Raw genomic sequence first — 12,098 nt, 5'->3', positions numbered from 1 at the left:
GAGTTGTTTTGAAGGCAAGAAGTAAAAGGGTCAAGTTCTTTTGTCTTCTTTCTGGTCAAGACATACTTCTCAGTATATATTCAGATGACTTTCCAGTTTGTTTGTCTTCCTTTCAGAGAGAATCTGCTCCTTGAACAGCAGGATCAGGTATTTCATCTCTTCTTTCACATTATTGAGCTCATAGCCTGGAGGCTGGTGTGTTGATCAGGACATTTTATCTTATGATATCGATTTTGCAAAAAGACAACAAAGGTTACTATGAGGTTTACTTGTTTAAATTGTGTAGCCTTGCTTTTCTATTGCCTTAGTAGGCAGCTGTTCCTAAAGTTGCCTAACCTGTTCAGTTTTGGACTGTCTTATTCCTTGAAATATATGCTTTGCTCTGCTTTGTCAGCACTTTCCCCCTCCGTGTCCTACAATTGCTTCCCTGCCAACTGCTATGTTGTCATTGAAGGAATTTGATCACATTAAGCATTCAAGGTTTTAGGTTGTTTGTAGTACTAACAGCTAACAAAGCCTCCCACAAAGCCAGCTTTTTCAGTCTCTCTAAAGTGATTTTCCTGGAAAACAGCCATGCCATTGATCATTACTTTGGCCAGGAGAGTTAGAATGTTTGATGTGCAAGGAAGCTTGCACTATATTTTATAAGGCTAGAAATCTATTGTCACTGATGTGACTTAGTTATTGTTTTTAATCAAACATTTCATTTGTTAGACTCTCAAGATTTTGCTAAGATGACTTTAGCAGGGTACGAACTTTAGAAAAAAAAAAGGAACAACAACACCACTGATCCCGGGAACTATCAACCTATTAGCCTGACGAGCCTGATCTGCAAGGCCATGGAATGTATCATCATGGAACTCATAAACAAAGACATTGGTAACCTCCAAACTCTGGATCCCACCCAGTTCGGGTTTGTGAAAGGCAGATCATGCCTCCTGAACCTGATCGACTTCTTTGAGGCAGTCACCAAAGCCGTGGATGAGGGTAAGGTGGTTCACACAACCTATCTTGACCTCGCCAAGGCTTTGACACCATCCCCCATTCTGGAATTATAGCTAAACTCACTAAACTAGGTATAAATCCGTACATCACAAGATGGGTTGCCAACTGGCTCACTGACAGAACCCACACTGTAAAAGTTGCAGACTCCAAATCTGACCTCAAGGCAGTGACAAGTGGAATGCCACAGGGTTACTTCCTGGGACCTCTCTTGTTTGGTATCTACTTCTCTGAAGTACAGGCTAGCACAGCAGGTCTTTGGTTGATGAAGTTCGCAGATGACTGCAAACTAGGAGCCATAGTCAAGTCCCCAAATGATGTGGACATCCTACAGAAGGGCCTCACTGAGGCAGATGCCTGGTGTCAGAGCCATGGCCTTAAGCTCAATGGCAAAAAGTGCAGTGTCATCCCCTTTGGTAAAAACTCTGTACCCATGAACTACCACATAGGCAGCAATCTACTTAACACCGATTGTGTGATAAGAGTCCTTGGGACCCAGGTGGACAGTAGTCTCTCCTTTGATAGTCACATTGCCACAGTAGACAGGACATCCTTCTGCATGGCACACCTCATCATAAAAGGGTTCTCATCCAGGAAAAAAGAGGTCATTGTTCACCTCTACTCTTCACTCATTAGTCCCATTATAGAGTACAACGCCCCTTTTGGAATGTACCTCACAAGACATTTGCAGCAGCTGGAAAGGCCACAGAAGTACCTCACAAAGAGGATTACTGGCCTCAAACAAATGCCCTACACTGACCGCCTCAAAAAACTCCAGCTTTACTCTGTAGCATATCACCTACTCCAGGGTGATCTCTGCCTAAAATATAAAGCTATGTCAAACCCAGAGCTGTTGGACATGTTACACCTAAAGAAATCCCAATCTCTCCAAGCTACACGCTCTAGGGACCTAAACCTTGTCACCACAATAAACCAGACATGCTGGAGGGATAGATTCCTGTCCAAGAGACTTCCTATACTCTGGAACAAGCTACCCATCTACGTCAAGCAAAGTTCTTCATTAGCACTCTTCAAGAAAAATCTTGATGAGTGGATGGGAAATAGGAAATACACCCCGGGGATCACTTCTGTGTCTCTGCTGGACAGTGGCACAGGAAAATAACTTTCTTGGGTGGTGTAAGATATGGTACCTTGCTGGCTAGGCTTACGTAGGCCCTTGGGCTGATAGCCTAGTACCTACCTATGAACCTATTATTAAACAAGAATATCTTTAATTACATTAAATTTACTTAAAACTGTGTGTTACATTGGGTAAAATTATCATTTCCATTCGGTTATCCAACTGTATTCTTTTCTGACTTGATTAGCAGGTCCATTCCAAACCACATTAAAATTTATTCGGATAGAAGTACTGCAAGATCTCCATTCATTTTAAGGGACATCTTAGAAGCAGAGATCTGCAAGGCAGTGACTTGGGCTTCACTTTATACCTTTACCAAACATTACAGAATTGATTGCCATTTGAAAGAGCAAGCTGATTTTGATGCAACATTTATTCAAGGTGTGCTAGCACTGGACTTCAGTTACATTCTGATGCATAGCTTGATAGTCTAATGGTATGTTCTGCAGACCAGGAAGGAAAGAGATATTAGTTTTAATTTTGTGTGAGGTACTCACCATAACAGTGGACAATTAATTTTCTTGTTTTTTCAGTATTACTTCCACCTTCTGTCCCATTTTTCTCGGTATTTATTTTTGGTGTGCTTCATTTTGCCCTCATGCAGTGCTCTAAATGAAAATATTTGTGACCGCAGCATCTATGGTTAAGTGAATTACTGCATTTTGAACCTTATCTAGAAGAATGGAGGTGTGATATGGAAGTGTTATTGCAGGAAGTATTGAAGCATTTGTGTGGTTGTCATTCTGTTGAAACACAAAAAGGTGCCCATAGCTGCTACCTTTTATAAAATTACTTACATTATCTTGAAAGAAGTAACATATCCATGCTCTGTCAGGGACGTTAAGTGGTGGAGGAGGGTTGCAGTACTGACATGCTGTTCAGTTAGGATATGTAGTTGAGAGTTCACTCTCTGATTTTCTCGCATTCTAGATAATGTTCTCTGCCTTTACAGAAGTGGTAGTTTAAGGTCAATCAAACTGAGCTGGTGTGGAGTTTGGGTATAATACAGTGAGAGATACAAATAGACATCACAAAGTGAAAAGTTCTATACTGTAGGTAGGGGTGAGTCCCGCTGGTTGCCATGGATTCATGGCATGACCTACATGTTTTAAAGATTGAGAAAACAGGCAGGAAGTCATTTGTCTACCATCATGGTTAGTGCTTCACACCACTGTACTGTAAAGATGCACTAGACTTCTGTCCATGTAGTGTATTGATATTCTGAAGTGTTTGTGAGTTCTGCTTTTTGTAAAGTCTGAGTTCTGCAATGTTTTGTGCAAATTCTTACTGTGTTTGCTTTTGCTTAGGAGCCTTCTGCAGGTTGTTGAAGAAGCACTGCAGCAGAGGTGAGACAGTAAGCCGCAAGAACTTTCCACACTCATTTTCTCTGTACTTACTCCTTTTTTAAATTGGAACAGTTATAACAACTATCTAATCATTTTTTAGCTGTGGCCTAAAATACTTACAAAATGGGATGCCTGGAAGATGTTTGCCATTTTGTGAAAAAATGTAGTTACTTACGCTCATTAAAAAGCTGTATTCTTTGTGCTGTCCTCGGAAGAGCTGTACTGGAAAAAAAATGGCTAGGCTTCAAATGGCTGTTGGACCATATAGTGTAAAATGTTTGGGAGAGAAGATGCAACCCAATTTCCGACTGCATAGTACAGTACTTGTAGGAGGGATATCTGTAGGGTCTCACAATAGGACAATTATACATGAAAATGACTATTGCAGAAACTAAAATCTTCTTATTTAAGTATGAAACTTAACTCACATATCATAGGAGACGTGGTCACATTTTCTTCCCTGATGTCAGAGATTTGTTGTAAATAAAGCAATGAAATGGTGCGGGATATTATAGCACAATATGTCCTGCAGAGCTAATTCTACTGTTTGCAACTTGAACTCAGTATGGATAGTTGGTGTACATGAAAACATTGTCCTTGGATTCAGTCAGAAGTAGATTTTAGGACAGTTACATGTAACAAAACTTTGGCAAGTTGCTGTAGATTGAAGAGTTGGATGTTTTCTTTTTTTGAAATTATCTCTGTGCATAAAATGCGCTGTGAAAGTGAAACCTTCTTTTGCCTTAATGAAATCCTAGTAAAGTTCTGCCATTCATTACATAAAATTACAGTGTCCTGTGAGTACAGTCCTTAAAATGGCAAAACAGAATTGTTAAATTTGGATGGTGGCTGAAAAGTGTCTTTAGACCAGTCTACGTACCAATTTCCCAAACAGTAAATGAACAGATAAGTCTTAACATCTGTCATGACTACACTGCTGCTGTTACTATACAGTAAGATATACTTTTGGAGAGTATAGGGCATGCAGTTTGTCATGTTAGTCGTATGTTTTCTTTCTCATGTCCTTACAGTTTTATTAGTTTTTCAGTTTAAGTTTATTGTGCATTTTTGAAGCTAAACTCTTTAAAGATAGAGCAATATTTAAAAATTAAATATAAAAAAGAAAAGCACTTATTACAGGATATCTAAAAAGGACACAGAGTTAAAATGCACACACAAAAAATACAAGCAAGCTATGATAAAAGTAGAATAAATTTATTGTTGTAGAAGATGACCTTTAAGTTGCTTTAGTGAATACATCATAGGTAGGTACTAGGCTATCTGCCCGAGGGCATTTATAAGCCTAGCCAGAGTGTGTCGGCTTACGCAGCCCCATTGATTAATTAACTGAGCCTCTGTCAAGCAGACCCAATGAAGTGACCCCAGGGGTGTATTTTCTGTTACCCATCCACTCGTCAAGGCTTCTCTTGAAGAGTGTTAGTGAGGGGCTGTGCCTAATGTAGTTAGGAATTTTGTTCCAAAACATGGGGAGTCTCTGTGACAGGAATCTATCCCTCCAGCATGTTCTATTTATTGTTGTGGTGAGGTTTAGCTCACTAGAGCACGTGGCTCACAGTGACTTGGATTTCTTTAGGTGGAACATGTCCATCAGTTCTGAGTTGGACATGGCTTTGTAAGTCAAGCAGAGATCACTTCTGAGTAAGCGATATGTCACTGAGTACAGCCGGAGTTTTTTCAGTCGGGCTGAATAGGACATATGTTTGAGGCCAGTAATCCTCTTGGTGAGGTGCTTTTGTGGTCTTTCCAGCTGTTGGAAGTGTCTTGTGAGGTACATCCCAAATGGGGCATTGTACTCTATGATGAGTCTGATGAGTGACGAGTAGAGGGGCACTGCAACCTCTTTATTTCTAGATGCGAACCCCTTAGTAATTAGATGGGCCACATAGAAGGATTTCCTAACTACTTTGGCAATATGATTGTCAAAGGAGAGATTACTATCTACATGGGGTCCCCAAATCTCTTATTACCCCTTTTGTATTAAGGGGGCTGCCGCCTATGTGGTAATTCGTGAGTGGTTTGTTTTTCCCAAACAGAATGACTATGCATTTTTTTGCATTTAGCTTGAGGCCATGACTTTGACACTAGGTGTCTGTCTCAGTAAGGCCTTTTTGAAGGATGTCCGTGTCAGCCGGAGAGTCAATTATGGCTCCCAGTTTGCAGTCATCAGCGGACTTGGTTAGTCATAGTCCTCTTGTGTTTGCCTGTACTTCTGAGAAATATATGCCAAACAGTAGGGGGTCCCAGAACCGAGCCTTGCGGGACACCACTTGTGAGTGGTTTAGAGTCGGACCTGGAGCCCGCTATTCTTACCGTGTGAGTTCTGTCTGTAAGCCATTTGGCAACCCATCTTGTGAATTAGGGGTTTATGTTCAGGCCGGTGAGTTTTTCTATAATACCCGAGTGAGGAATGGTGTCGAATGCCTTGGCGAGATCAAGGTAGGCTGTGTGAACCACCTTCCCCTCATCTATGGCCTTGGTGACTGTCTCGAAGAAGTCAACCAGGTTTAGTAGGCATGATCTGCCTTAAAGCCAAACTGGGTCGGGTCAAGTGTTTGGAGGTTCCCAATGTCTTTGTTAATGATTTCCATGATGATGCGCTCCATAGCCTTGCAGACCAGGCTAGTCAGGCTTATGGGGCGATAGTTACCAGGGTCAGTTGTGGCCCCTCCTTTGTGGAGCGGAATAACCGTTGCTGTGTGCCATTCTATGGGCACGTAGCCTGTGGAGAGGCTGAGGTTGAACAGCATGTTTAGGTGGGGGATTAGTTCATTCTGGAGTTTGTGCAAGACGCAGCGTGGGACACAGTCTGGCCCCATTGATGCTGTGTTTTTTGCTTTTGAAAGGGCTGTTTTCACCTGTGCTTCTGTGATTTCCGGGACACTACTCTTTCGGTATTGTTGTTGGCCCTTTTGAAGGTGAGAGGGAGATGAAGTTTGCACTGAATCTATCTGCCAGGATGTTGGCAATATCAGTAGGTTCAGTATATTTTGTGATATTTTGCACTAGCTCAGAGCATATCTGCAAGTTGCCACTTAGATTCTTGACATAGCTAAAGAATGCTTTGTGGTTATCTTTTGAATCCTTGGCTATTTTTCTTTCGAAGTTAGTCTTGGATGATTTTATGAGGGACCTTAGTTTCTTAATGAAACTGATCAGGGATGTATTTCCTTCTTGGGATTTGCTTTTTTTCTGAACTAGTTTCCTCCTTTTGTTGTATAACCTGTTTATGGCAGGGGTCCACCAGACTGGTTTCCTTCTCTTAGGGGAGTGAGTCTTGGTTTTGCTAGGGATGGCACAATCCATGCATCGTTGTAGGTGCTCATAGAGTGCAATTGTAAAGGATTCTGCATCTTGGGAAGTGTTATCCTTTAGTGTGGGGGCTGTGAAACTTACCACCTCTGCCTTAAGTAAGGTGAAGTTTGCTTTAGGAAAGTTTTTCACTGTGGTTTCCTTGGTTGGTGGTGGTGGTGGGGTGTGGACATCCAGGGTGATTAGTTTATGGTCTGATCTAACCAGTGATGGGTTGACCTCCGGTACGGAACACCTGTCGCCCATGTTGGTGATGACCAGGTCCAATATGTTGTGGCCTCTGGTAGGGGATTTTACCAGCTGATCCAGGGCATTTGAGTTGATAAATTCCAGGAAACGCTGAGCCTGGGAGTTTGTACTCAATTCGTTTTCCCAGTTAATGGTAGGGTAATTGAAATCCCCCAATATCAGGGTGTTCGGTAGGACCTTCATGTTTTCCAGTGTCTTCAGAAAGGCAGAGTGGTGGTCCTGGGGTCATGGAGGGTGATCTGTAGCAGGCCACAATTTTCATTGCAGATTTGCCCAATGTTAGCTGCACATGGATGATCTCAGAGGTAGCATGCTGGGCCATTAACCTGGAGGTGTGGGTATCCTTAATGAATATGGATACACCCCCTCAGACACTGGATCCCCTTTGAATGACACCAGAAGCTTAGCCAATTGTTGAAATTGATCATTTTTTCTTTATACTGAGGTATCATTCTTGGTGAGAGCAGGATGCTACTCCGGGTCAGGGTCATACCTGCCTGAGCTACATGATCAGAGAGCTCTTCCATGTCTCTTTTCATCCAGGGAGGTACGTCTCAGGTCATTCACACCAGCATGAACAATGACAGAGTCATATTTATACTTGTTCTGGAGTGACCTGAGTGCTTGTATTATGTGGTGGATTCTGGCTCCCGACAGGCAGCTAACAGTAACCTTCTCCTTGTCCAGCCTAGTGAGTGGGGCGTCAGTGTGCCTGAATATTGAGTCACCTATTACTAGTGTGTTAGGTATGTTATTTCGCCTTAAGGGCTGTGATTGTGCGGCACATTGATTTTGTGTTTTATGTGTTGTCTGGTTTGTGACGGGAGGTGCAGGTTTTGTGATGTCTGCTTTGGAGCTCTCTGATGCTTTTGTAGGTTTTTATTTAGAGCCTCTGAGTATGATTTTGTGTATTTATGTGTATTTTTTGCCAGTGCTGGTTTAGTATGTCTATGTGAGGCTGGAGGTGTGGTGCAAGTGTTAACCTTCTCCTCATGACTGTCTGTTCCAGTCTTGGGTGGAGAGACTTTAGCCTCCAGTTTGGCTGTATAATTGCATCTCTTGCATATGTTAGTGTTTTGTGGTAGGAGGAGAGGGCTGTCTGTGTACATGAGGCAGTTGTAACATTGCCTGAGGATACCCAGATTCACCAGCTGGACTGGAGAGTACACCTGAAGTTGCCCTTTGGTCATGCCTGAATAGTAGGGTGAGCTGCTTAGTCGCTTGGTTGGTGAGGGGTGGATAAAGAGCCTTATTAGGCAATTATAGGAATCATACGATGCCTTCTAACCAATGACTTAGAAATAAGTGATATCTGTGTTTGGTTTCAGCTTTATATCACAGCTTCTTTATGGTCCCAGAAACCAGAATTAAGCTTATTTGTAGTAGCGTTAGCAAGTGATTCTTGCACCTACTAAATTCACTTTTTTTTCATACAAAAGTAATATTCCCAACCTTTCGCACTTAAAAAGCTGTACATTATTGCCAATGAGAGCTTGGGCCTTTGCCTTTTGGCATGGAGAAAAATTTTAGGAATATAGGAATAATACTAGGCAATCACAGGAACCATACGATGCCTGGCCATAATACATCTTTAAGTAGAGAAAACTTAAAAGTACTTGCCACCCTTTATGAGCAGTTAATAGTGCTCAACTTCCGAATCAAGTAGGACCATATATGATAACCCTTGTATAAATTTTCATCAGGATTGTTGATGGTAACTGTTCTGGAGGTGAGCTGGATAATCACTTGAGTGCCAACAGAAGAGAACAGCTGAAAGAGATTTTTTTTCTTTCTTTTTTTGTGGGGGTGCCACCCTTAGCCTGACTCATAGCAGCAGCTAGAAGTATGTTTCTGAGTAACATGAGCGTTAGGGAGGTTGAGTGGTAAATAGATGCATTCAAACTTCAAATTAATGCCTTTAAATCCATTTATTTAATATGCTCCTACCTTCCTCCTGGAAATAACATCGATACCCTCGAAAATATCCTTAGCTGGCTCTCTACTTACTTACCACAAGAAACCATAGTACTGGGTGACTTTAATATAGACTGGACTACTTGTAGTTCACCTGAGCCGACAACCCATATAAACATATATGTTTTTTCCCAAGTAATTACCTCCCCTACTAGAATCCATAAACCTAATAACAAAGAAAGCACCTTAGATTGGATCCTTGTTAACAACCATCCCTTGTCATATAAAGCAGGCACCCTTCCTGATGACATTAGTGACCATTCTCTAACCTATGTATTCAGACAAAAGATCAATATTCCCAATTCTAACTTGTTTAGAACTACTCGGTCCAACAAAAATTTTAATCTAGAAAGCTTCCAAACCGAACTAAAGGCATGTGACTGGTCACCTCTAAAACACCTCCAACTAGAGGAGGCAGTGTTATACTTTAACACCAAATTCTTACAAATCCTAGACTACCATGCCCCTATTCGCTCTATCAGAAATAGCATGAAAATTGCTCCATGGCTTACAAATGAAACTAGACAGAAAATCATACTTAGAAATAAAATTTGGGCCAAATAGAGAAGTACTAGAAACCCAACAGATCATCTAAAATTTAAACAGTTGAGGAACGCTACCAAAACATCTGTACTTCTTGACAAAAAACCTTTTACTTTCAACTCCAGCAAACCCACCAGCATAAACCACAAAAGTTCTGGTCAGGTATTAACAGACTCTTACACCCAGGTCACTCCAAAACACCAACCCCATCAGACTCCACTCACAACAGTTCTAAGCTTATTGCTGATGCCTTCAATACCTTCTTTACTGAGGCTGTCCAATCCCTAGCCAATTCTTTACCCCCTGTTACCACAAGTCTGTCACCCACTATAACTAGCTTATCTTCCTCATTTCATCTACAACCTGTACCAACATCCCTCATTTGCACCCTTCTCCAGAAACTTAAACCATGCACTCCCTCAGCAGACCTTCTACCAACTGAATGTCTACAGAAATCAGCAAAAGTCATAGCCTATCCCATTTCCATCCTTATAAACAGAACAGTTACCGAAGGAACCATCCCATCTGTCTGGAAAACCTCCCATATAACTCTACTGAACTCTCAAACTTTCGCCCAATAGCCCTACTCTCTCCATTAGCAAAAATAATGGAAAAATGCATCCACCGACAACTACTCAACCACCTTCTCCACAATAACTTACTTGCCAGCTGTCAGCATGGCTTTAGGCCTTTCCACAGCACCACCTCTGCCCTCTTATCCTTTTCTGACTGCATCAACAAAAATCGTAATAACAACACTCTATCTTCTGCACTCTTTATTGACCTCTCAAAAGCCTGAGATATGGTTAACCATCAGCTTCTTATGGATATACTTAAATCCCTCTCACTTGATACACAGGCACTACACTGGTTCAAGTCCTACTTAGAAAACAGACAACAAGCTGTGTTCTGGGACAATGAACTGTCCACACACCTTCCTGTTACCGTGGGGGGTTCCTCAGGGCTCTATTTTGGGCCCTCTCCTTTTCTCCATTTTTATTTATGATCTAAATCTAACAATTGTTCAAGCTGCCTGCATACAATATGCAGATGATTCAACATTAATATGCTCCGCTACTTCCTTACTTGAACTCCAATCCCTCACCCAAAATGTATTTAATAAAGTTGAAAACTGGTTCCTACAGAGCTGCCTTCTCCTGAACGCCAAAAAAATTAAATTATTGCTCTTTAATCCTGCAATAAAGTCCTCACAAATTGACTTTATAGTGACATCTAATAATGGCATTGTTATATCTCCTGAACTAACCACCAAACTCTTAGGTGTTACACTAGACCAGGGGTGTCCAACCTTTATTGAGTCAACAGAAATAGTCTGGCCGTGATGTAAAATATATCATGGTCTCCCAAGTAAACTGAAGAGCAAAGGTATATACAGACTAATACTATTCTAACTATTCTAACCGTTAGATTAGAATGACATCAGTAGCTGAGTCAAAATTAAAGTCAGCTTGTCTTTTGTTTGTGTTGAGGTATCTATCATTCATAGAGATGGTAAGATTCTACTCAGTACTGGTTTCACACCCATTTCAGATGCATAATCTGACCTCCATCATGTCCCTCTTCATCCAAGGAGGTGCATCTCAGCTCATGCACTTCTATATGTGCAATAATCTGGATCAGTTATATGTTTACCTAAGCTGAAGGGAACCTAGCACCTTAGTGACATTGTGGATCCTGGCCCCTGAGAGCAATGATGTTCTTGCTCACCCTACTAAGTGGAGCATCTCTGACCAGGAAACTGCCAGATGTGCACGGTTGGGCCTGCAGCCTTAAGGGGTCCTGCATGCTTATTGCCTGACGCCTTTTGTGGCTGTGTTTACTGTAGTGTCAGAATCTGTTTCATAATGATTTAGACATGTTGATGCTGGGCCACATGCAGGAGGTAGAGCGGAGTGTTTAATCTGATGCTTAGATTTTGGAGTTCTAGGAGGAATAGGTAGACCTTTTTTAACTACATTAGCATAAGACAATTCTGTGTTTATATTATGTGGGTGGGTAAGAGACAGTATTAAGGCTACTGGTTAAGAGAAGGATGCCACCAGTTTCATCAGATATTTACTCCTCTCACAGATATAGTACTTTGAGTTAAGTTGGAGATTGTTTTCAGTGAGTATGAGGAAGTTCTTTCACTGCCTTTGGTTACCATGTGTTATAAGGCTAGCAGTAGAAAGATCAGTCTGCTGTGTCCCCATGGTGATGAGTGTTGTCTTGTGATGAATGTTAACGAGGAAATTGTGAAGGGCAGGGCAGTGTGTAGGTAAGAGGAATGTGGAAATCTGTTTGTCAGCTGAAGACAGCTCACATCAGTATAGTTCTACACGACAGTGCAGCTCAGTGGAAGGTGGTTAGATAAAGCAGCAGTAGATAACTCACAGGAGTTAGATTAGAAAAATGTGCCTTCTCAGTACTACAAGAGGTGAGATTCTACTTGCACTCTACCCACTGTGTAAATATAACTACCACTGTGTTGTGCTCAGCACAGCTCTGCACAG

At 41.6% G+C, this 12,098-nt stretch overlaps 1 protein-coding gene across 2 annotated transcripts in view; it reads left to right on the top strand.

Annotated features, from left to right (window-relative positions):
• LOC122805364 (mitogen-activated protein kinase kinase kinase kinase 2-like) overlaps nt 1–12,098 on the top strand; it is a 1,562,336-nt gene that overhangs the window by 975,182 nt on the left and 575,056 nt on the right. Inside the window, exon 16 of one of the 2 annotated variants that reach the window (XM_044075455.1) lies at nt 3,451–3,489. The exons of the other annotated variant lie outside the window; for it this stretch is intronic. Coding sequence (XP_043931390.1) covers nt 3,451–3,489 — 39 coding nt within the window. The remainder of the gene's footprint in view (nt 1–3,450; nt 3,490–12,098) is intronic. 2 annotated transcript variants of the gene reach the window in all.

This window comes from Protopterus annectens, chromosome 6.part1 (assembly GCF_019279795.1).
Source record: "Protopterus annectens isolate FY-2018-M chromosome 6.part1, PAN1.0, whole genome shotgun sequence".
NCBI classification, from domain to species: Eukaryota; Metazoa; Chordata; order Ceratodontiformes; family Protopteridae; genus Protopterus; species Protopterus annectens.
The sequence above is the reverse complement of the archived record's forward strand: the minus strand, read 5'-3'. Positions and strand labels throughout refer to the sequence as shown.